Source organism: Vigna radiata, chromosome 7, assembly GCF_000741045.1.
Source record: "Vigna radiata var. radiata cultivar VC1973A chromosome 7, Vradiata_ver6, whole genome shotgun sequence".
In the NCBI taxonomy this organism is placed as follows: Eukaryota; Viridiplantae; Streptophyta; class Magnoliopsida; order Fabales; family Fabaceae; genus Vigna; species Vigna radiata.
The window spans coordinates 31,612,624-31,639,485 of NC_028357.1; the positions used below are offsets into that span (position 1 = coordinate 31,612,624).

Sequence of the window (26,862 nt, forward strand, 5' to 3'; positions counted from 1 at the left end):
ATCATATTCTTAAACTCTGTCTTTTTCTTTATAATATGTAAAATACATAACAAAATTTCATTTCTAAAAGCATTATTATAGAAAGACCCAAACACCAGGATGTTTATGTTACAAGATGGCAAAATATAATAGTAATTAGACTTGTTCATTTCAATTAAAATGTCAGTTTCCATTTGGAGAATGTTTCCTAAATATGCTAAATAATGGAAAGAAGCGCTAGAACTTGCTCCATTCCTCAACTTTTATGTATTAACAATTTTTTACATTAATATTTTCGTCACAAATCATCGTGTATATATTAAATTTTTTAAATTTAACGAAATCCACTTCAAAAATCATATATATCAACCTTCATGTGTCAGCAATTTTTTACATTAATATTTTCATCGCAAATTATCATGTATATATTAAATTTTTTAAATTTAATAATATCCACTCCAAAAATTATATACATCGTATCTTTCTTATTTCACGTTGTAAATTAAAGAATTCATGAAATAAACTAAACTCTTTGTTTTGATTAATTAAAATATAGTTAAGAACAAATTTATGAGTAATCTAAACATTGCAAAATGGGATTCATAAAGGTAGCATACGTTCATCCTTCCTATTCTGTTGAAAATATACTAAATATCAAATACCCAAAAGAACTCATTAAGATTCGTCCGTTTTGGTGATAAGATAATAATGTTAACATGGATTCCAAATCAACAACCCTAATTCACTCAAGTGTGGAAAGTTGCGTAGACAAGACTTGCTCCATTGAAATTTAACAAAACTTTCAAAATACGCCGTGGATAGAAAAACCATAAATTAATGAAAACAAAAGGAGAGAATGAAGCTTGGAAAAGAACATTAAAATTAAATTTATAATTTTCAACTACTCTTCTTTCTCAAATAGGCTTTTTTTTTTTTTTAAGAATTCTTTTTCTTCACAACCTTATCTCTTATTTGTTATTAGTTAATGTTATGAATTAAATATACTTTTAATTTCTAAATATGAACTTAAAGTTAAAATTTATCTTCATCACAAATGTTCTTAAACTTTAAAAGTAAATATATATAATTTTTCTAACCTAATGATATTAAACTTTTTTAGCTTATTAAACAATATTTTAAATTGACATTGAAATTAGAACATATTAATAGAATAAACAACTCAAACATCATCTTAAAATACATTTAATACTTCAAAAATATTTAACACTCTAAAATACATTTAACACAAAAAAATTTAACACAATTAAGTTAAAAAGATTATATTCATTTTAAAGTTTAAAAATATCAAAATTCAAAAAAAAAATTCAATTTTGCATCAAAATTTCGAAAAAAAAATTATATATATATATATATATATATATATATATATATATATATACACACACGTACCCGCGCGCGTACGTTAGCTATTACCTTTCAGAAGTCCGTACCACAACGTACCCACAAATCAACCATTATAACACTTGTAATTAAAATCCAAAAATCAATTCCTTAGGCCTTTTAGGCACAAGATATTCGGCCATTCTTTTATTAATTTACCATACTTATTATTTGTGGACTAAAAAAAATCACCAAATAATTAAAAACAGGTTGGTAAAAAATAATTAGTGTAGAGGACGCAAATCAAAATAAATCTTATGAAAATAACAAATTTCTCAAGCTTTCTGAATAATTTTAATTTTTGTGATGATTAGGAAGCACTTATTCCTGACCTATTTATAGTATAAATATCATAACTTTTCTACCGACCCTAAAGAAGACAGGGTCGAATATCTTGAATACTCCGAGTAACTTTTATTTATTTATTTTTATCTGCATACAAGTAAAGACTTACATGTCTGAAAATAAATCAGAGATATGTTTTTGGTAGAACTCAACTAGCCTGCACCGCACATATTTCTTGAATCACCTGCCTTTTATCTTGAAATAGGTTTTTCAGGTGACCCAAAAAATACGCCGAGTGAAGGAACAAACTCCCTTTTCGGTATCGAATGCAACTAATTATTGTAAATGACTATTTAACAAAGGTGTGGCTCCAAGGAATAGCATTTACCAGAATTCTTTTCAAAAACAAATTGTTTCTAACCAATGAAAATTCCTAACATATGCACATTTTTTAACAGTCCGTGGCTTGGCTATACCACAGCTCAAATGTCCAAAGAATTTGTTACATTAAAAGAATAAACAATATGGTTACAACAGGTACATTAGACAAGCAGAAGATCATCTCCCAGTGAATCTGCTAAGTCAAATATGGAGATCATCCAATGAAGGTTCCTGTGCTGTTAGCATCTTCAATTTCTACAAGACGAAAGGCGGTATACGATTATACAAAATTGCAATACAAGGAACACTCTTCACTTGAAGAAAAAGGTAAACACTTCAATACCGTAATATATTGTGCAGGATCATCAATACTAGACGAGCCCAGAATAACTTCCCTCCTCAGCTTACCAGTAAGCTTGTGACAAGTCCTAAGCTGATGATTAAACACCACATCAGACCAGAAAAACTGAAAGGAAAAAGAGTGAAAACAATTTTTTTTATCAAAGTACTGTTCAAACCTCAGATCTGGTCGCTCCACCAACAATGAATATAAATATTCGTTGCCCCATCTTCTTGAAATCACTGGATGCGTGTCTTAACACCGGATCGCTATAGGCCAACAGAAAAAGATTACAATTAATTTGAGCTTTGAAAAGGTAGATTCTAGTTTGCAATTCCAACAGAAAATCATTAATCCTTCACATATCATCTAATAGCAAACTCGTATCTAACACAAGTTCAGAGCTCAGAAGACGGGAAGAATACGGTGGTGGCAAAAAGAGACCAGGGTTCATAAACGAAGAGTAAAAAAATTAACTGATTTCATTAAACTATTCATATTCCTGACTTGTAATAAGGAAAGGAAAGTAAAACCTTGAATATCCATCATCATCAGAGCCTCTAGGTTTAGCCCAAGTTGGTGTGCGCCTTGATCTCATAGAATGAGCAGGAGGATTGTGAGTTATTGGTCCAGCTAATGGTGTACCATGGAAAGTTGGACTTGGGTCATTTAGACAAGGATAGTCCAGTTTCGATAATTCATTTTTGCTAACTTTTTCTATGAGTTCCTGAAAAATGTGAACCATTCAGTCACCACGAGGCTCTGAAAGTTTTAACATCAGCCAACCAAATCATGAAAGATAACATTATAAAATATCATAGCATGAAAATATGGTGTCCTTCATTTTCTTAATATTACGGTGAGACTCAGACCGTGAGGCATAATAGAAAATAACCAATAGCTGAGTAAGTACCCTTTCTGTTCAAAACCTGGCTTGTAGAAATACTTAAATAACCAACTACATCTGATCCTTTAGGCCTTAGAAAAAAATCATACGCTCACCTATCATGCCAAAAGTTCATAAATAAATAAGGAAAGAAGATTGTTCAACCCTAGTCTTACATCCTCCCCATAAAATTTTAAAAAGTAATACATTTTATGTGGGGAAAATTTTCAACTCATTCCATACCTCTATTATGGGATAAAAACGTGATAACTGCCATGTCTCCTCTTCACCAGAACGATCTTTTCTTGCTGCACGCTTTTTCTGACAATATAAAGAAACACTTTAAAGAAATAACTTATCACTGAAAAATCACACAATTTAAACTATAAATTACCTTTACCTTGTGCATATCAAACTTCAGAGCAAAAGAACTTATCGAAGTCTTTTTGGTATCAGGTTCTCCCTCAAGCATTCTCAAATTATTTATGGCAATCGCATCATCGTCTGTCAACTTTGCTACCTGCAAAAGCATATGAAAGGTTACAAGAATATTGCACAGTACCATCATTGATGAACAGTGTTTATTATTTGTCATTAAATGAACAGCAGGAGGCAATAGTTGACGCCAAATCTAAATAAACTGTACCTTCATCAAATTCAGACCCTTTTCACCCTCAAATTTCTCAGGATAAATGGACGCGAGAATCATTAACAGGCGTAACTTATTTTCACGAGTTGTATCCTGCATTAAATGAAAAGCAACGTTTTATTTCTAATTTCACGCCCATTTTTCAACAGTAAAAACATCCTTATCCCGTCCACTAACATAGTAGAAGGTAAACCCTTTTTATTTAACATCTTACTTACTTCATTTGTAGTCAAAAATTTGATCACTTCTTTCATTCCTGCATCTCCAAAAACAAGATCTTGCTCCAGCTGCCCAAGTTCCCGAAGTCCTGACTCCCTAATAATTCTGTTAATTTTTCCTGCAATCTGGCCAAAGAAGCTCATCATTCATACACACGTATGAAACTCATGATCATAATCCACTCCACTATTATAATAAGATAAATGCATTTAACAAATTAAAATCTAATGGCAAAATCTGAAAGGAAAAAAAAAATCAGAAATAGGCAGATATCTAAACTTAGCAAATATTATGCAGAAGGGTATTGTGGGGGTGGGGGCTCTTTGACCATAATCTTAATGTTAGGAGGATATCCTGGCGAGCATAAGATTATTGCTTCATTTATTTACTGCAAGATAACAACTGAAATTTTGAATAGACATCAAGTTTTAAGCAATACTGTAAAATGTTCACACTTTTAGCTCTAGATAGATTGGGAAACAACTTAATGCTTTCAAAATAGAAATTAATTATGAAATTGTCAAATAAAGGTTACCTTTTTCTTCTATGCTGTTGCATATAGATACAAATATTACAAAGGAAATGATTAACTTGGATAGCGTTAAATGTTTTTTGTCTGTGTAAAATTCTTAAATTTTGATCTAGTCCCCAATAATATCACCCAAATTTTGTCCATTGTTTGGGCCACTCGTCTCATGCCCTCAACATAAATAAATAAAGGCCATTACTTACGGGAACACTTTCCTTTTCTTTCTTTTTCTTTCTCTAAACAGGGAGGTGGTAATAAGGGCAAAAGCAAACTCTAGAAAATGCCCAACAAACTTATGCAACTAAAACATGGTATTACCTACGTGTAAAATAAAATTTCCAAAAGGTATACATTAGCACACCTTAGAAAGTCTCTTGCGGAGCTTTCAAGTGAAGATAACACATTCTTTTTAAAAAGCAAATATATCATGTAACAATAGTATTGTTTGGAGAGGACATCATTGATTGCATTACAGCAGAACTAACCTCTACATGGAGGGAGAGCTTGTCGATTTGCTCACTGTATTGTGGAAGTGCTTGAACCATCTTCTGTAAGTCTCTTGTCGACATTTCACCACTACCTCTAAATGAAATGCAAAGTTGTGTGAAGTTTATGATGACAACAACCAGATAATGAATAAATAGATTAAAAACAGATCTAGGCTTAGTTAAATTTTACAATGGCTAAACTATTTAAGCAAGAAAATCAGTACGCGTCAGGTTATTTTTCAAATCAAGGACTTGACCATTTTACACTACAGTACAGTATATGTTAGCTTTTAGAAGAATAGGTCCTTCCTTGATTGGTATCAAATCCTTTATGAGCAAGTGGTCACAAGTTTGATCCATCCATCCCTATTCTTCGAAACAGAAAAACTGATTCTTAACAAAAGGTAAAGTGGGCTTGTATAGTCTCCATGTTTTTCTCAAGGAGCTCATGCACGAAGAGGTGTGTCAACTGATATAAAAATATAAGAAAAATGCTATAAATGGTACAAATGTGATTTTATAGAAGCTATTCACGAATGAAGAAAGGTGAAAATTAGAGTTTTGTTAGTTTCCTGTTTACTTTTCAACTTAGACTTTTCCTCTCTCCAACAATTATTTTATTAGACATTCATGATAAAGTTTTAAATTGTGCAACTCGGCCGTGCCAAAATACAATTCAGATATTCATAATGTTGGATAAAACTGCTTGAGTGAAAAAATAATAACAGTAAAAGAAAATAAAAAGGGATTGAATGTCCAATGGGAAATTCAAGACGTGACCAAGGTATTTCTCTTAGAACTTCAATTCAACCCACATTTTGGACAGCGGCTAAGCAAGTTCGAACTGGTCAAATTATACACTCGCATGGTCTAAATATCATTGTGAAATGGTATTGAAATGTGATATTTGTAGTAAGTAGAGGTGCGACTACTGACTCTAATATTTAACTGATAGGTAAACAGAAGCATCAACACACTGGTATGTGCCTTAGCAGCACGCACAAAAAAGACAAAGAAGAGTTTCTTTCTAACATGGCTAGACCATTATGCATCAAAAACAACAAAATTTTCATATTGCCACAACTCATAAAAATCTCTGGAAAAGAATTACAAAATTAGACTATATTTTACAGAAGTAGTACAATTAGGTGAAAATCAATATACTCTTAGATCACAATATATCAATAATGAAAAATTCCTACAAAATTAGGACTGACCTCGAACCATGTTGGATTTGTGCAGCTTTGTTCTTTGAAATGAAGTTGGTCATCTTCTCATGCAGTCGTTCACTAGCCTGCAAAGCCATCAATATCATGTTACTAATTGGTAAATAGAAGACATGAACCCTAAATAGTAAACAATAAAGCCAACACTACAAACACCAAATAATGAAAGCAGAACATACATCTGCAATATGTGCATGACGAAGTTCAACCCATATAGGATCATGATCCTCCAAGAGAACCTCTTTTCGCTCAGGTGGACCACCAGTCTTGCTAGGAACCTTAAGAATACAGTAGATATACGTTCATAACAAGAAAGTGAACATAACAATTCAGAGGGGAAAATTGAAATTGTAGAATACCTCATGAACAAATTTATTTCCGTCCATATTCAACAGATCATGGCACATGGCATCATATGTCCATTCATGTATCACGGGAGCAATCTACATATCCAGAACAGCATCCCTGTTATAAGCAATATGATAACATTTTATTGAAAATACATTTACATGACAGGAAAATGGAGATAAGAAACCTGATCGATTGTTCTATCAATGATGAGTAACTCGCAGGTCTCAGTCTGAGGAAAATTAGGTATAGTTTTTTTATATTTCATAAGACAGTCCCAGACACCAGCAGCAAGTTTTGTAGGAATAAGATCATGGAAGGTAGTCATTGTGGTTGCATCTAGGGACTTTGCAGCACGAAAACGGACAAAAGGAAACTCCTATAAAGATAATTACATAATATAAAAGGGTTATCAATCTTTGTTTGAACAATTAAAGATTATTAATTACAATTGTTGAATTTCTATCACAGAGCAAAGCATTGACTACGTACTCTTAATGAAGCAAAAACGGTAGCAATTCGAGTGGCCATCACATTTAAACATGCAACTGCTTTACGATTATTCTCCTCATCCCCAAATAGCTCCTCTAAAGCTCTTTCATTGTTTGTAATGAAGCCCTATATTATCATGACAAAGAATACCGAGCAAAAGAATGAGGACACAGAATAATGGGATGACGATGACATAAAAGATTGACAAATAAATCCTAAAAAGCACATTTGTGAAGGTTAATAAATTTTCCTTTAGGGAAAGAACCTGGTTTCACAAATTTCGTGTTACAACAATGTAGCTCTACAATCATTTGTTTCTGTTAGTGGAGAGATATTGCAAAAGCAATATGCATGAATGACTGAAATTGCCAACTTGCATACACTATAGGATTTTCAACTCAAATATCTAATAGTACTTCCAATTTTCTCAGATAAAACATCTATTTACTTACCGTGAGTAATCCTTATAATGTTACAGATGCAGCAATAAAAATATTTCATCTGTCCAATACAAAGGATTTCTTTGTATCTGAACTCTAAGGAAGGCTTTCTTCTACAGCTAACAAATTCTAATCAACTTAACTAAGAATATTGTGATCCATCACTTGACACTCTCATTCATGGATTTGTAACTACAGGAATAAGGCGTGGATCTTTTATAATCAAGAATATTATGATTATATATGTATTATTAGGAACACGTTTCCCGTATCACAGGTTTATTATTTGTGAATATCAAATCTCCTGTATTTATTGTATTGATTCCATTTTCTCAATATAAAGATAGCACTCATGCCAGCTTAGTAAGACAGGCTTCGGTTCATCAACTCTATTCCTAATAGTATAGTTTAACAATGGCTACGTGGAATTGGACAAACACATGTTGCGTACCAATGTGTCATATTTTGAAACTTACTAAGCGATGAAACTGCTCAGATGTGGCACAGATTCTGGTACTGTTGTGTTGCAGATTTAGAAATGTTATAATTATATAAATAAGATACAGACCTTTTATGATCAAGAGTATCTTCTATAATCTTTTAGAATCAGAATATCTAGATTAGATATGTATTATTAGGAATTTTTATTAATTCCCTATCATATCTTTATTATTAGAGGATATCATATCTCCTCTATTTATTGTATTGATTTCGTGTTCTCAGTATAAATAAGCACTTGTGTTGTCTCAAAAACACACAATTTCAACTCAATGCCACTCAATTTCCTATAGCTCGACTACTACCAAGGTTTGTTAGGTCTATCATGTTAACACTATTGGTCATTATCAAACCACTTACGAATAAATAGTCTCACATTCAAGATATTTATCCCTTGACATAAAAGGGTATTTTAGAGATCACACATCGTCTAGAAATATGTCATTGTTATCTTTTATTCCTATTCCTAAGTTTCCACATGAAGCTTTATTAGTGGTATTCTGGAATCGGTTCCTTTTCCAACTGGGGAATCAATTTTTGGATGTTAGTTATTGTACACTCTTAAAACAGAACCTAATGTCAAAATTGCTCGCTATAAAGCTCACTTGGTTGCCAAAGGAAGAATACACACAAATTTGTGGACAAAGTTGTTGCCAAACAATTAGTTGGTAAGCTAAATTACCTCACTATAACTCTTCTAGATATTGTCACTACAATGAGCCTAGTAAGTCAATTCTTCAACTCTCCTCATCAAGAACATTGAGATGCTGTGCACACATCTTTTATAATCAGGAATATATTTTACAATCTTTCAGAATATATGAATTATATGTGTATTATTAGGAATATTTTTATTTATGCATGTATTATATCTTTATTATTCGAGGATGACATATCTCCTTTGTTTATTATATTCATTTCGTCCTCTCTATATAAAGAAAGCAGTCTCAGAAACACACGGTTTCAGCTCAATGTCTCTCTACTTGTCCAACTTTAGATTAGCTGAATCTTTTCCTTATGTCAACTAACCTTATAAGTTTATCTATATAGTTGGGTAGCACCTGTACACATCAATCAATCAGAAAATACAGCTTTTCAATTCTTTTATCTAATCCCAAAGAAGACAAAAGGACAGTATTTTATTCATTTGAAAAGTGATTACGCAATGACTGTTATCGAAGACCACGGTGATCAAGCAGTGAAATTGCCTACTAATGCACAACCACATACCTGAGTGTCTATGGTAAAATATTCCAAGTTCATCTGCATTGAAATGAGGTCACAAAATGACAATAAGAAAATTTTGAATATTTGGGGGAAAATTCAAGTTCCATGTAGACCCAAAAAAAAAAAATCTCACCTCTCTTAGAGCACCTATTCGAGGCAACACCTGTGCATCTTTTTTAATTTCCATAACCAATTCTCTGGCAATAGGTGAACTAAAGAAAACAAATGCCCTACAAGAATCCAGAATAAAATAGGATTGAAAACCAATTAGCAAATGTCAATATGAACTTGCACTCACTGGAGATGTATAAAGGTCACATACTTCCTGTACAAGGGTTTCCTTCCAGACATGTCTGACAGAAACATAATTATGCTGCCAACAAAAATGAACAAAGAAATCATTAGGCATGGAACAATTCACAAAAGCATACTGCGTATAGGTTAACTAAAACCACAACCAAAGCTGAATCAAGCCATTTTACAGCCACGAAAGCTAAGAATATTTTTCATTTTAACTTGTATATTTGCTCATAAGTAAAAAAGGGAGAGAAAGTGACAGAGTGGTGGAAAGAATAACAATAAAATAGTTATGTTTAAATGATACATTTTGTAGATAAGAGAAAAAAACACCGTATAATTCATGAAATAAAGAATAAAATAAAGAGTTAATTGCAAGAGACTATAGGAAAAAAAATAATACTCTCAAACTTAGGAACCTATGACCACTGAGATTTTATTTTCAACCAAGAGATTCAAAGTTACGCTAACAAAAATAACTTTGAAACTGCATATGTATAGACATTACAGACATACTTCAAAAGAAACACTGAAACATACATACCAAAATAGACATGCACCACAAAATTAACTACATATTTTCAGTACATTAATCCTAAAACTGAAAATTATCAACAACAAAATCTGTCCATTTGTTTTCTTGGCCAGTATCAACGCAAAATCTCTTTTGTACAAGTACTTTTTACATGTTGCCAAACAATAACCTTCAGCATGAGGAACTTTAACTTTTCCTGTAGAACTAACAGAAATCATGCAAAAAGCAACCATGCCAGACCAATAAAAGAACCAACTTCTAGGTCCTCTTCTATTGTGTTTTTGATCCATGAGCAACCTCAAATTAATCAAAGACAAAAATCAGTATATATGTCACCACAAACATGAGATAAAGGACAAGTACTTCTCTCTTGTTGGCTGTATGAAGTATATAGCATCCATGGCGGGCAACGGCTGCCTTCGCTTGTATATGTCTTCAACCACTGCAAATATAAAAACATATTACACCATTAAAGAATTAAAACTAGTGATGCAAAATATAGGTTACGAAATAATTATCTTCCATAAACATGTTAATTAAATCCAATATTGATAGCTAAGAAAAATAGTTCTTTCACGGAATGATTGAAGTTCATTAAAACATATAGCTGAACAAGAAGTGTAATTAAAGCACAAAAGCTGCAAGTTTAACAAAGGTGGAAACATCAATTTTACAATTAAATTTCTGAAGGCACAAAAATAGCATCAAATCTTAAAATCAGAGACAGTTAATGCTGAATGAAAAGGAAATCAATCCCCTTGTTCAGAAGTTAGAAAATTTGTGAAGGGGAATGTAATACAGTGAATCTGTTAAACTACATTCCCCACAAAATTGGAATGTGAGCCAAAGTATAATTAATTAAACTTTTATAATGGTTGTATTAAAACTTTACAACCCCTTTAACTTTTCTTTTCTTGTCTGGTTAATTATCCAAACAAAGGGAAGGCAACTCCATTCCATTTCATTTTTTCCGTTCCCTTTCCATTTTATTTCATATATTTCCTTTCCATTCCATTCTCACTTCCAAAAACAATTTTAAAAGCAATGGCTAAAAATAAATAGTCAATTAGAACTCCCAATAAATTCCAAAAAGAAAAGAGAACAGAAACCACTTCCTCTGCGTTTCTTTCTGCCAATCAAAGACCTCTAACAGTTATGACAAGTAATAGCAGATATTAGTACGTGAAGGATCAGATTTCTCCCACAGTTCAAATGTCATATAAAAAGGAATCATATCACACATAATTGAACAAGGTAAAGGGTGCAATCACATTCCTTCCTTTATAATTATATTATTTTTCTACAAGATGAATACAATAGAAGAACATGGAATCACCCTGTTATCTATATATTTACCACTTTACCAGTCTCGTCATTACTGGTAGACTCAAAATCCTGAAGCTAAAAAGGAAACAACTGTTCTTTTTACTAACTCTTTTTGTTTAGGTAACTTTTTCTTTTAACAGAAAATTAACCACATTTAACAACTTGAATAGCATATATTCAGATTGCATTCTTTGGAGTATAAATAAAAAATTTACATTTGAATATCAGAGAATAACTCAACAACCATGCTATTAAACCCAAATCGTAGAAAATTAATAGGTCTTTCCCTGACATTGGACAGAACAAAAATGGTAAATCAAACTTTTGATTCTTACATGACACGCCTTCATCAGTGATATCAGCCATCTTGCAAGAATGAGACATTATCTTTACAGTGAGTTTGTCCATTATTAGTACCTGCAGACAAGCAGTTCATGAACCTTACAAGACTGTAAACAAATGAAGCATGATGTTTTAGTCATTTTCAAGCTCAAGCAGGTTCCTTGAAAAAGAAACAAATGTGTGGATTAAAAGTCATTCTCCCTGTGAAGAACCAAGAATCCCAAAAGCTTATATTATTAGAAGGCCCATGCATGGTTTTACATCCAACGCAATCCCATGCACTATGGTCTTTTAAGCTTCAAGCATGAAAATTGCACAAGACCAATCAAACTCTAGACCACTTCATCATCACTCGAATGCCATGTAATGAAACCAACTATCGCAAAAGATTATGCTGTCTAATAAAAGTTCATGAATAGTTTCAAAATTTAACACTCCTATACCAAGGCATAAGAGAAAAATACATTAAAAGGAAAGAACACTACAAAGTTATAAAACCACTCTACATACATAACAAGGAGAGTACACCGAGTAGAAACACGTAAAAGAAATCCCAAAAAATTATTATTTACTCTACAGCAGTGGTAAATTAAAGACAATAAAGAGCTCATCCCAATAAACTGCTAAATGTCATTGTTTAAAACATTAGTGACAAAAGAGATTAATACCATGTTAAGAAGAGAGAAGCCAAGAAGGAATATAATGAATTTTGTGTGTTTTGTACACATGAGTATTCTTATGTATAATGAAGAAAAGACACAATAATAAGGAACAAAATCAACATATATGTTTGAAATCTCATATTGACTAGAGATAAGGACAAATTATAACATAAGTAAATGTAAACCTCACTTTAAAAAAGAAAGTGAGAGAAAAGAAAAGGAGTGAAAAAAATGAATTCCTCCTGTATGATTTGTATAGGACGTGAACGGACAAAATGGGTAAAATGACATAAAAGCTCTAAATAAAAAAAATTATTTGTGATACAAATAAGCCTTTTGCAGTCTTTAATCTCCAGAAGCTTTCATACGCTTTTCTTTCTATTTAGAAAGAAACACTTTTTTTTATGTGGCGTCCATAACATTTTCTTTACCCTTTATACTTTGACAATACCAAATGATGAAAGATTTCAAATGTGACGATTTTCCCTTTTTTCCTTGCAAAATCATTCCTCTTATTTTTGGCTAAAGCAAACAGATGATATAGTAAAAAGGCATAGTCATCAGACTCTGCTGCTCAATAGTTAATTCTAGTACAAAATTTACTGAAAAATGATAAATTTTCCACAATGATCCCACTTGAAACTAGGCTAAGCTGATGACTAATAATTACTTGGACATGTAGCGCATAGCTATAGATCCAATGAATTGAGAAACCATTCCAAACACATGATTTAGCTAATTGACTGTCCAAACAAGATGGAATACTTATTAGATTTGCTAAATCTGCCACTTGTCCAATCATCAGCATCATAAAATGAAATTTCTGCTAAAAGTTCCTAGAATGAAACTCCAAACTATAGCCGAAACAGACAGAAGGATGGTCCATCTGTATCTAAGGGGAAGTAAAAAAAAAAACTTAGGCAGAATTCATTTAACTAACAGCATCTTATACCTTCCATGTAGATTTTGAATCCCCTGTTTTTGCTGACCTGAGCATTTCATGTAACAATCCTGCAGAAAGTTTAACATAAACAGAAATTAAGAATAATCAGATCAGAAAGCAACTGGTCAAGGCTAAATTTTAAGCAATTTACAATTAAAATGTTCGAAGAAAGAAAAATTACAAAAACATGCAATCCTTGCAAATGAATTACTGACTTCAAATATCTGTATTGAGTTTACAGCTTTTATTCAGTATATCAGCTAGAAGGATAAAATGGTGCTATATTGAGTTTGGTGAGTTATATTAAATGTACAGTATCAGATTGATCCATGAACTCGAACAACTTATAAACATTATTTCGAGCGATTTCATTCTTCTTGTAGTTTCCTCTTACTTTCTTTCAGGGACACGTGAGTAGATGTACAGTTAGACAATAAATGTGATGCACAAGAACAAACAAAAATGATGATAAACTAAAGAAATGAAAAGAATAAAAGGCTAACAAAAAAGAAAGACACATAGATTACCCAAAGCTTGTAGTTTCTGTACATGTTTGCTAAAAGGACCCCTTTAAAATAATTATGATCTGCATACCATAAGGACACTAGGAATAAGGAAGACCACTTCTATCTTGAATGGATACAAAACACACATTCCAAAGCAATTTAAGGTAAAAAAAAATTAACGTGGCAGTGTAGCCAAGATTCAGACAAGCTCTTTGCTCCATTGAGACAAAATGGTTAATAGCAAGAAATTATCCCAAAACTCTATCATTCCTCTCTTAACGCAAGCATCAAGATACACACTACAATAATAGCCTTATCCCACTAAGCGAGTCTGCTACATGGACCACATGACACAATTCAACCCAATTAAAGACCAAATTGATACCATTTACAATGAGATTACTGTTATTAACTTCCCCTAATTAGTCTTTGTCTATTCCTTTTTCAGAGGATTACAAACCTTGCACCCTACTCTCCTTACTGGTGCTTCCAGTGTCCTTCTTTGTAGGTGTTCAAAGCACTGTAACTGGTGTTCAGGACTCAGTAATACTACACCAATATTTTCTTGTAATCACCTATATTCATTTTGTAACATAAGCCATCTTAAAATTCTAATTTCTACTACTCTCACCTACCTGCCCAAAAAACTCACTCTTCAGTTTTCCCAAAATCCCTGATATGTCATTTCAAAAAGTGCTCCAAATTCAATCAACGGATCCAGCTTTGAACAAAAACTACCAAACAACCTAAACAACAAATATCGGGCAGCTAGACAGCATAAAGATAAATGGCTACAAGTCTCAAACTGAAGCAAAAACACATAACATCAACATTTAGAGAGAAGTCAGTGAGTTCAACAAAAACCAACAAAGAAATACTTTGCATACAAAGGTGAGCATAAATTTCTAAAAGGAGATTACGGGAAGGAATTAAGAACCAGAATTTTGCTTCCAAGTGTACATCCCAAAGAACTCAAAAGTACAAATTTTAATATCCAATAAGAAATACGGTCAAATATAAAGCAAAGCTATTCAGACCAGTGCAGCTTAAAAAAAAGATACGTTGATGGAGTTCCCCAAACAAAAAGGAGCTTCAAATGGTTCCTATTTTTAACACAACAAATCATAAAGATCATTTCTGTCTGCCATATTTCCATGATTCTGTGCATATTATAACACAGCATACTACTCTCACATGTAGAAGTCCGATTCTTAATAATATCCGTTGCAATATCCTTTGACAACTGGCTTCTACATTCACTTAGGAGAACATCGTATCGAAGAGACTACTAGCATTAACCTCCTATTTCTTGCAGCTTGGGTAAAATCATCGGTGAAAAGAAAAGCAGCGACTTTCATCCCAGTTAAGAAAATTGTAGAAACTAAATACTAATGGCTCTCGAGCAGATTCCGATCCCCTATAAGTACAATCTTCGCAGAGTTCCCATAACGCACCAGCTGCTGACTTGCATTCACTTACTCTGTCATTTAGCTGATAACACTCCCAAAAATAATAGAACATACAGCAAGAGCAAATTGTATTTGCATTCACCGAGATCAGAACCAACGAGTAACAAAATACGCAATGAACAAACACCATATAACCTCCTTTACAAAACCAAAAGCGAAAAAGACAGCCAAACAAAAAAGAAAAGTTCTACTAGCTAACAGATACTTGAAGCGATTCGGAACTTAATGTGAATTGATGAGAGAATGGAATTGGGAATCAAATTAACTAAGAGAAGGGAGAGATACTTACGCTCGCGGCTAACTTGTTTTAGGCTTTTGTGGTCAGCGCCATACGAGGAGGAGGAGGAATCGGAATCCGACACGGACATTTCGACCTCTGACTCTGTGTCCTAAACCTCAATCGTTGATCGATCGCAAACGGAGGGAGATCGCCGGCAAATCGGAGAAGCTGATCAGGCTGCGAGCACAGAAAGCAGGAGAAACGGAAACGGTTTGTTCAATTTCACTAAAATGGAAACGGCGAGGGAAAGGAAACAGGGAAACCGGAGGAACTAATTCACAAGAAGAATTATAAATAGAAGCAAAGCAACGGCATTACCGAGAGTTGAAGAGAGCATGACGTGTTGAACGGTGCAAAGGTTGAAGGAGTTCCAATTCGAGAAGGCGAGGGTGAGAGACGAAGAAATTTCGCAGAAGCGGAGTGGACCGATTGAGGACGAGGTCCTGAACCGGAACCGCATGTTGCTGAACCGCCAGTGGGACCCACCCCCAACGCCAACTCATTTGCTATCATGCGCCTCGGTGTACAACTGCCTCCCTTGTTATCGTCGCATTCGTTTACTTTTTACCCAATTTGTTAATATTTTTAGGGAAAAAAAATATATGATTGCTCATCCTATCTCATCTCATCGTTTAACATCTCAACAACCTTTTTCTTTTCTGCGTGGACATTTCGTTTTCTAGTTTTCTTTTTTGAGAAAATGTAGGGTACGGAAATGGTACAGAATTACTAATTTCGTAAGTCCAGCAAGTTTAAACAGTAATTTCGTAAGTATATATTTAATTTATCCTTCAAAAATTGACGAAGACTGAAAACTCAGTTATGTGTAAGCTTCTTTTGATGATGAAAATATATTAAGAAAAAGAAATAAGATTGTTTGGATTATAAGAATAAAAAAACGTAAATAAAAATAAGATCTCTTGATTATTAATGTTTTTTATTATTTTTATACATGAAGGAGATGGTCAATTCATAACAAATCTTATTCATCTTATCATCAACATTGTCAATATTGTCATCTATATAAATTTTATTTAACCTCCACAACTTAACATTCAGAGAATTACATATTCAATGATATTTCATATCAAAATGTTTAGATCTAGAATGAAAAATTACATTCTTACTTAATAGCACTTTGACTATCAACAGATTATGAATAGTTGTTATGTACAAAACCAAACTCCTACCATGAATTCTTTAACCATAACAACTTTTTCCATGTCTGCGTAGTGGCAATGAACTATATATCTCTAATAAACAACATTACACATCTTTGCAATCTTAATTGATAAGTCACGGCTCCCTTCCCATTCCAAACTCTGAGATACACACATATATGTCTTTTCTTTTCTAATTTTACTCTTAATTACTATTTTTAAAATTAAAGCATTATTCATAATAAAAAAACTATATTTAGTTTTGTGTCATTTTAGGAAATTTTTTTTAATTTAAATAATTACATAATAATTTAAAATATTTATAATGCTGAGAGAAAATTGTCTATATAAACTAGACACTTTAGCAATCTATGTTTTGAGGTTTATCAAAGAATACTCAAATGGATTGTAGAATGTAACAAAATATTACTTATAAAAAAATAGGTTATGGACAATTGAATATATTAAAAGATAATATTAAATAAAATAAATATTTGTCAATATAATGGTTTCTCTAAAACACTAAACAATATAAGAAATGTTTAAAGTTATTATATTTAACAAATAAAGTCTGAAATGCAATACATACACCTAATTAAATGATAAAGCGGCTAAACTCTCTCATACATAAACGGTATAACATTATGTAGTCGCCTTATGAAAAAACATTTAGAAAATATGTCATATACATCGATTTGTCATTAAATGATGTTTTAATTAAATGATGTTGACATATGAAAAAATGCCTTGAACGCAGCGGCACAACCCCTCCCGCTCCGGCAGCCGTGCGAGATCTTCGAGAAGTGTGGCTTGTATACAACCTCCAGAGCTATTCTCATCGCTTCCAGCACAACCACAACCTCGAATTGGGAAACACTAATATCTCTTTGTTCATAAAACCTCTCCTCATCGAGAACGACGTCGTATTTGCAGACACGTCGAAATCCCCTTTCCCGAGCTCTTCAGCTAGGTCATCCAAAAATGAAGCGTCGTGGCTCGAACTCGAAGTCGCGTCCAGGGTGTTCGAGTTGATCCTAATGCAGTTGCAAGCATCGCGAAAAGTTTCTGCATTGGAAATCATAATTTTCATAAGGTCGTGGAACTTGCCATTGGTGTGTTGCTCCTTGGCCCGTTTTTTTATTCGGAGCTCAAAAAACCGCTTAAGCTCCATCCGACTCCTGGGTTTCGGTTTCGGCTTCGGTTCCTCGAGTAGAGAGGCGAGGTCCATCGCCAGCGTTGATTTTCCAACTGTGTGATCATTATCCGGTGAATAGGTGGCGTTGCGTGGTTGTGTTTCAAACTACTGTTTGTTCGTGGGAAAATACACAATAATTGATCATCGTTTTTGTCATCATAAGTATGGAATTGAAGAATGATAATAAGAAAATTAGAAGAGATGTTTGGCTTACCCTTGAACTAAAGCGGGCAAAAGAGGTGACTCTGAGAACGTGGAGGTTGCGGAGTGATTTAAAAGAGTTGGCGACGGTAACAATGCGCATACTGATGAATACGTCCCTGTCGATTTACATTCATCTTTGCCCCAGCTGCACCCCAGCGGCAACATCAATCTTTGCTCAATATTTCCTTTTTTACATTCATTCTTGCTTTTGTGGTTCTTCCATTCGTCGGTTTGACCAACAAGTTTCATGTACATGATCCAACAACCAAAAAGTGGGGATTAGTGGTGAAATTTAAATCAATTCAACTCAAGATCTACCAACAATTTTTACATTTTCCACCTGTTTGTCCAACCAATTGCTATGTTAATTTCTATATTTTTTGAAAAGTAGACAATGACAATTGGTTACCATGAGCTTGCATGTTTTTAGGCAACAATTTGGTGCCCACTGTTATCCAAAATTCACACATTTACGTCAATTACAAAACATGTAAAATTGCAATGTATTTCTAAGGAATTATCTATGTTATGTGTTAGTCCTAGGATATAACTATTTATTCTCAATTATGAGGAGACAACATAACTATTTACTTTTTAAAGTGAGACTAACCTAGAAATTTTTAGAGAGAATAAAAGGAACTGTGGGAGGAAAACTCTGTACGCAATACTCTTCTCTAATACCACTATTTATCTATATGTATAATCAGTGATACACCTCTTTAGTGTTTTTTACTTTCTTTCTAATTTTACTCTTTTAACTATTACTTTTAAAATTTAAATATTTGTTTATTATATCTAATCATGTTAGTAATTATTCTTTTGATTTCAAACAATTACTCATTATGTAAGGACCAAGAAAAAAAATAAGTCATTGGGCTTAAGTGGAGGCAGCCCAGCCCATGAGACTAAAGGTAAATGGCCTTAGGAAGGGGTTTTCTAAAAGGCAGATTCTCATTTGCTACTTTTCCTTTCTCTCTCTAGAAACATAAGAAACCCCAAATACTCTGCCTTCTCTCTAACCTAGCTCCACCTTCTCTCTAAAATATCTCTTCACTGAACCATTTAATCTTTGGTTTGAAGGTGCCTAAGCGTTCATGGTGTCAAGGGCTATACTTTGAACCGATTAGTTTCTTCGTTTCGTATCGATCCTGTGAACGTGTCGCCGTGCTAGGGGTACTGTTAGGGCGTCTTCAATCAACTTACTGTTGATTTTTCCAGGTAAGGGGAGATAGTCACTTTTCTTTAAATTTATTACTTGAATTTGATTTGAAAATGTATGCATGTTGTATTTTGTACTGTTGTACTATTTTGGATTTTATTTTGGATGGTTTTGTGAGAAAGATTGGGTCTCTTGAACGATGTGAGCCAGGAAAAAGTAGGTGCTGCAAGGTGGATATATGTGTAAGGGGAGCTGTTAGAAATTTTTCTTATATGTGTAGAATTATTCTTTTCTGGTTGTATGTTGTATTTGATGTGTATTTGGGAACTTCTTTTTGGCAAAGGAAGTGATCACGTTTGCTTTCGAGTAAGTGTGATTTGTGATGAACACTTGCTTTTATAATTTATTTTGGTCTTTAGATGTTGTGATGTTCATTTAATGCCTGCTTACCGTGGATGAAGGGTTTTGGGGTGTTGGTATGGTATGTTCAAAGGGTAGTATCACTAGCTTTNGGAAATAAAATGATGGGTGCTGCATAGGTTGGATTTTAAGTATTTCGTGGAAGGAGTTGTTGACTCTAGGAAGCTACAAAGGAGATGAAGTGTGTTTGGGTTGGTCTCGGGTGCNTGAGTATTCTTGTAAGCTTTGAGTGTCCATGGGTGATTATGGGTTGTTTAAGTCTGTGAAAGGTTGAGCTAGAGAGAATGGAAAAGAAAATGGAAGTGGTTATAGGATAACTTTGGGAAAGAACTATGAGAGTTTGATGCTTAGGTTGGGTTGGAAAGGTTTTATGAGTGGGGTTGTTTGGATGGAGTCTATAGTACATGTAACAAGGGGGAGAGGTTAAGTCCCTGTAGAGAGAAAGTGAAATAAAGGTTAGTGGGGAAAAGAGAAGAAGAATGGGTAGTGTATGTTTTGTGCAGGAGAGGAAACAGAGTAGAGATGGGATTGATAATATATTTACGTATGGCAGGGGTAGTTTATGAAAGTGTGAGGAAGGAATGTAGTAGAGTGTGTGGGTGAGGAAAGTGAGACCAAAAGGGAAAAAGAATAATGAGTGGTGGTTCACGAGAGAATGATGGGAGACCATGGGTTAAGTTTTGGAAAATTATATTTTTACACCATTTTTTGACACCATTTGGACACTGCACATGTGTCAAAATGTGGTTGGACGATTTCAAATTAAAAAAACAAACTTTGGTTTTTCTCTTCCAAATATATCCCTGCCTCAACTTTTTTAATTTAAAATCGTCCAATCACATTTTGACACGTGTGCAGTGTCAAAATGGTGTCAAAAAATGGTGTTAAAATGTCAGTTTCCTTAAGTTTGATGTAATGTGATGTTTGGTATATTATATTAATATATATGGGAAAGCATTTCATGATTTGTTGGTGTCGTGGTACGTTGGTGACATGCACAGGATATGTATTTAGGAAAATGATATTTGACACCAATTTTTTGATACCATTTTGACACTGCATACGTGTCAAGATGTGATTGAACGATCTCAAATTTAAAAAAAAAAGCTTTGATTTTTTTCTTCCAAATATGTCCTTGTCTAAGCTTTTTTTAATTTGAAATTATCTAACCACGTTTTGACACGTATGCAGTGTCAAAATAGTGTCAAAAATTAGTGTCAAAATATCATTTTCCATGTATTTAAGGTGCTAGATGGTGAGAGAAGTGAGGGAAGATGAGTACCTTTTATTAGATGGAAGCAAAAGTTTTCGGTGCAGAGGAAAAATCCAAATGTCCAATGGGTTGTGTGGTGATTCCTTTTTATATTAGAATAAAGAGTGTTTACTTGGTGGGATCCTTGGAACTTTATTCCTTGATCAGTGGTAATCTAATCTTTTATCAGGAAAGGGATTTTCCTTTTGAAATAATTGTTAATATAATATATTATTATATATATAAAAGGTGCAGGACAGTTAATAAATAATATTAGTATATTATAGTTATATATTAAATTTGTATATGTACGTATGATATTAATTTCTATTAATATAATATAGTTTTATATATATAACTAATACGTATGTATGAGAATATTATAATATTATACTATGAATGTTGACTTAATTAGAAATGTTTATGCAATGGTTTGATATAAATATTATAATAGAATTATGGTTTAATATAATTATTATAATATAACGAAAGGAAACAAAGTTTTATATATTTGAGTGTATAGGGGTTTAGGCATTGGAAATAAATTATAAAAGATTATGGTATTGATTAACTTAGATTAAATTAGAGATACGTTATTTTTATAATTTGTGATTTGTGAGTAATGTATATTGTTGAGATTATGTATATGTTGATTATGACAAAAAGTATATGATTACAAAGTGATGAAAGTATGATCTAAGTGGTAAACCAAGTTCCATCTGTGTAGAATCTCTTGATGAGATTCTTAGTGTTTTAGAATGAAAGTAGGAGCTCAGTCTTGGGGGTCTTCCTAACGCTCCAATGGTCATTCTTCTCACGTAGAGAGGATTGAACCATGTGGTGAGGAGTAGCAGGAGGTCTTAGTCTTGGAGGCTTCCATCATGCTCCAAGGCGCGGAACAGACTAACCTCGTGAGTGGCAGGGCGGGGGAGCCCAAGGCGGGGGAGCCTAAGTATCACAAGCCACCACGGGTGCATGGCCCGCCATAGCTCGACTATCATTCTAAAGTCCGGATGAGTCAAGTCTAGAATATAACATGCTAGGGTCTGTGTTATAAATTGTCTTACTTGTATGTATTTTACTTGAGTTAAATCTAATATGTATTTGTTGCTATAATTGTATGTTTTTTATATAATTAGCTCACCCTTGCAATTGCTTGTGTTTGTGCCATGTTTGCATATGTTTTTCTTGCGATGATCATTCACTTGGATGAGAGCAGATGGCGTGGAGGACACTTTGGAAACAGCTCTTAATGGGGATGGAAATGCCACTGCCTAGTTCACTAGACTTTACTTTTCTTAGTCTTGAATATTTTGAAGAACTTTAGTATGTTCTAAGTTTTTAAATTCTCTGTATTTTAAGGGAGAACTCTAGTACTCCATCTTCACATTCTAGTATTATTCTAAGGATGACTGTAATCCTAAGCATCCCTAATTATTTATCTAACTGCTTTCCAGTATTATATTTGATGACGTCTTTATATTATATATCCTTGTCATATAATTGGGATGTCACCTTTATGGTATCAGAGCAGTTTGTTCCTAGGATAACCTACGGGTTGCGGGATTGTCGTGCCTTTCATGTGAAAAGTTGAGTCTGAATGATATGTTCTACCATTTATTTCAAGTCTAGATAGTAAAGTTGTGTATCTAACTAGAAGTTTTGAAAACAGAAAACATCTTGATAAGAGTAGTGAGGGTGCACATTCATGACTGTATCGGAGATGATTTTCCTTTCTTAATTCTGAAAGTTTGGGGAAAGAAGGAGTTAGGGTTCCAGTGTTGTTTTCCAAAAGTGATTCTTGTCTTGCTCTTGCCTTTGTGGTAGTGTACTATGCTCTATGGTGGTAGAGGAATGCGGGTTCAAGGACAACTTGACCTGTATACCTTCATTAGAATTGGTTTAAGCCTTTGAGACAAATTATTGCCTCGAAGATAAGGAGTTAGAAGACCAGAATTTAGGTTTCAAGGAATGTGTGAAGATGTTGGAAATTGTTAGTAAGGGTTTTAAAATGAAGAAGTTTTCAAGGTCAAAGTCAAGAGATCAGATATCGTATGTTTAACAAGAAGAATTAAGTTCAAAAGCTAGAATAATAGGAGCTTCGGGTAAGCATTGGTGTAACAAGATTTGAGAAATCAGTTTGGTTCAGTATATCAGTAAAGGTAGAGGTTAGAAGAAAGGAAAGTGTTAGTAAGTAACGAAGCAACATTAGTGGAAGCTGGCAACATGGTTCGGGGTATCAGTAACGGTTGAGATTTAAACGAGAAAGTGGTAGATGGTTTTAAGGCTTACGTTAAGAAAGGAAGAGGAATTTTGTAGTGGACTAGGAAAATCAATATTTAGGAAGGAACTAGAAGAAGAAAAGTTTGAGGAATAGTTGTGTAAGACATAAAGCAGATTAAGGAGAGTTTAGTAGAAGGTAGAATTTCCAAGTTAAGAACACGAGATCTTTAAAGAAGAATGGGGTATCGAAAGAGTTGAAGTTAAGTAATATAATTGGAAGGAGTGGTCAAGCTTTCTCAACAAGGGGATGATTCATAATCAAGCTCAAGATGATGTTTCCAGATTAGTAATTCGCATAGAAGGAATGTTTGATCTCGGGTTGAGGTGGAAGACTTCAAGCACCGAAGGAAGAGACACATTAGGAATAGTGAAGAAAAGTTTTTGAAGTGCATGAAAAAGGGTGATTGCGGTATAATCAGCTAAAGCGGGTATTGAGAATGATCATAGAGATTGGTAAAGTCAATTTTCTTTGGATGTGGTTTTGTGGTGATGTTTAGTGGTCGACTGGGTTTGATCAAGGTAGAAGAGAATGTTGAAGGATGGGCTACAAAAGGCAGTGAATTGGTAAGTTCAGATAAGGTCAAAGGATTGGTATAGCTGGTTAAGGGCATCTTGAGGTTCAGAGGATTAAAGATGGGGTTTGTATTTCTAAAGATTCTGGGTCGAAGAGGGCAATTCTTGAAGAAGAAGGTTTTAAGTTAATTTGGCCGGGATTAGTGCTTGAAGAATCCTAAGTGATGCTACGTTTATGGAGTTAGTCTAAGGGCGTGGGTTTGAAGTTTATATGAAGTGGTTTCTTGGTAGGGAAGAAAAGCGAAGGTGGCCTATCAGGCTCACCCTGAGTTACTTTGTGATTCGTGTATGTAGCTTTCCGCCCATCATTAATTTGCACCTACATAGCAGTGAGGTGGGGCAATTTGGGATTCGTGTATGTGTCCTTTGTGATTCGTTTCAAATTCAACATCCTTTGCGAAACAGGAAAACCATACTCAATGGTTTGGCTATGATGACGATATTGAAGGTGAAAATGAAGCCCTTTTGCTTGATTTTGTGTACGAAGATCTCTTGCTTAGTAATAGGTTTGTTTCTCAAGAAAAAAGCAGTCACATTGCCCCATCATTTGGCTAACCAAAGGTTCTCTCCAAACAACAGCATCATTTCAGAAAGAAAAAGGATATTGATTTCATATATTATATGGTATTAATGAGTGCTAGTGATTATATACCCTTCAAATGTGGATTTGATTTGAATTTGATCGAAGTAGTTAGCTGTGTAAGAAATTATGCAGAGTTTCAGTGAAGAACTTTACATCTTCTTTTACTTTTTGATTGAAAAATGTTGATGAATGTGAATGGGATGGCAGTGGACACGAAAGTTGCGTATTTATTGTAGTTAAACCAAAAAGAAAGGCCCATGGGCTAGCCCTAACCCACAGGGCTTTGGGGGCTTTTAGTCCTGTGGGCTTTTTCAATAAAATATTTTTTTGGTCCTGTGGGCTTTTTTGGCCCCAACCCACATGGGTTAGGGCCAGGGCCTATTAAATGGGCTAATTTGACAGCCCTACTAATCTAGATTTAATTTTTCTGTAATCTTTCTCAAGGTCAAGTGTTTCCTTCTATAGTCTTGTTGCATTTTTCAATTTACCGATGCAACACTGGCGCTTAGTCACTCATTTATTAAGTTGAGGGAATTTTCCAAGAATTGGTTATTTGTAGTGTGTTTGAGAATCAATTTAGAGGCTTCCGAATGGGAAATCCCACCCTCCCAAGCAGCAAAAATAGAAGGAAGGGAGGACATAGATCCACGTTCAGTTCAATGTAATTAAATTCCAAACACGCTTGTCGTCCTATATAAGGTAGGCTCTAAGTATCTTTTCATCTATTAATAGTTGTGCACTGGTCGATTTCCCAGCATAAATACCTTTTAATAGTGAATGCCGAAGAGGTTTTAACCAACGGTCATCAATTTAATGGTTGATGCCAAGGCTAATGGATGGAAAAAGACTAGTTTTACTATGATATTCACTCGTGTAACAGACCCAAGAGAAAGATATTAGGGATAAAGGTGAGAAAGAATAGGAACAATTCTCTTGATGGTTGATTGATTGGTGAACAAAACAAGGAGAATTCGGAAAATAATATTTTAACACTAATTTTTTTACACCATTTTGACACTGCACACGTGTCAAAATGTGATTGGACGATTTCAAATTAAAAAAAAAAACTTTGGTTTTTCTCTCTAAATATGTCATTGTCTTAGTTTTTTTTAATTTGAAATCGTCCAACCACATTTTGACACGTGTGCAGTGTCAAAATGGTGTCAAAAATTGGTGTTAAAATATCATTTTCCGATTACAAATGCTCTACTATTTAAGCTTGTTTGAAAGAATGTATACTGTAAAGTTTGTACACTAACCACAAATGTGATCTTTTATTGACAAAAATAAAATAATACAATTTAAAGAAATAAAGTAATTAACATAATTCTTGATTTCCAGTTATAGACACATTTCCCTAATTGCAAAAGATCTAATCATATCATTAACAAAGCAAAATTCATAGTATTAACCACCTTAACTGCACATTCTATTGTAAGAACTCTTATCTAACTATTCTTTGTGTCCCGTCATGTTCCTTCTCTAGTTAAATCCTCAGGGCTCGGTTGTTTATGGATTGGCTTATAAATCATGCTTGCGAAACAATATCTAGTCAACTGCAGTGAGTAAATTTGTTTTCAATGAATTGTATATTTGTACGTTGGTCAGGTATCTACCAACAATTTTTACATTTTCCACCTGTTTGACCAATCAATTGCTATGTTAATTTCTATATTTTTTGAAAAGTAGACAATGACAATTGGTTACCATGAGCTTGCATGTTTTTAGGCAGCAATTAGGTGCCCACTGTTATCCAAAATTCACACATTTACGTCAATTACAAAACATGTAAAATTGCAATATACTTCTAAGGAATTATCTATGCTATGTGTTAGTTCTAGGATATAACATTCTATTCTCAATTATGAGGAGACAGCATAACTATTTAGTTTTTAAAGTGAGACTAACCTAGAAATTTTTAGAGAGAATAAAAGGAACTGTGAGAAGAAAACTCTGTACGCAATACTCTTCTCCAGTACCACTATTTATCTATATGTATAATCAGTGATACACCTCTTTAGTATTTTTTACTTTCTTTCTAATTTTACTCTTTTAACTATTACTTTTAAAATTCAAATATTTTTTATTATATCTGATGATTTTAGTAACTATTCTTTTGATTTCAAACAATTACTCATTATAAAAAAGTAACAAATTTATTTACACTTTTATCATTTTAGTAACTACTTTTTCAAATTTAAATAATTATTCATAAAAAAAATTATTTATACAATATTACTGATAATATTTTTTATTTCAGTAATAATAATATGTAAAGAGGATTG

General features: G+C 33.5%; 1 protein-coding gene across 1 annotated transcript; it reads right to left on the reverse strand.

Annotated features, from left to right (window-relative positions):
* Nucleotides 1–1,770: 1,770 nt before the first annotated feature.
* Nucleotides 1,771–16,239, reverse strand: LOC106768703 (SNARE-interacting protein KEULE). The gene is made up of 22 exons (XM_014653976.2): nucleotides 16,067–16,239; nucleotides 15,758–15,925; nucleotides 13,503–13,561; nucleotides 11,882–11,963; nucleotides 10,584–10,662; nucleotides 9,711–9,761; nucleotides 9,522–9,618; nucleotides 9,392–9,424; nucleotides 7,224–7,349; nucleotides 6,919–7,110; nucleotides 6,743–6,826; nucleotides 6,563–6,661; nucleotides 6,375–6,451; nucleotides 5,155–5,251; nucleotides 4,140–4,265; nucleotides 3,919–4,014; nucleotides 3,673–3,792; nucleotides 3,516–3,593; nucleotides 2,920–3,113; nucleotides 2,565–2,655; nucleotides 2,390–2,479; nucleotides 1,771–2,301 (listed from the first exon to the last, which is right to left on the reverse strand). Exons 2-22 carry the CDS (start codon nucleotides 15,834–15,836, stop codon nucleotides 2,248–2,250), a joined length of 2,004 nt encoding a protein of 667 aa, XP_014509462.1. The 5' UTR covers nucleotides 15,837–15,925; nucleotides 16,067–16,239; the 3' UTR covers nucleotides 1,771–2,247.
* Between the last annotated feature and the right edge of the window lie 10,623 nt (nucleotides 16,240–26,862).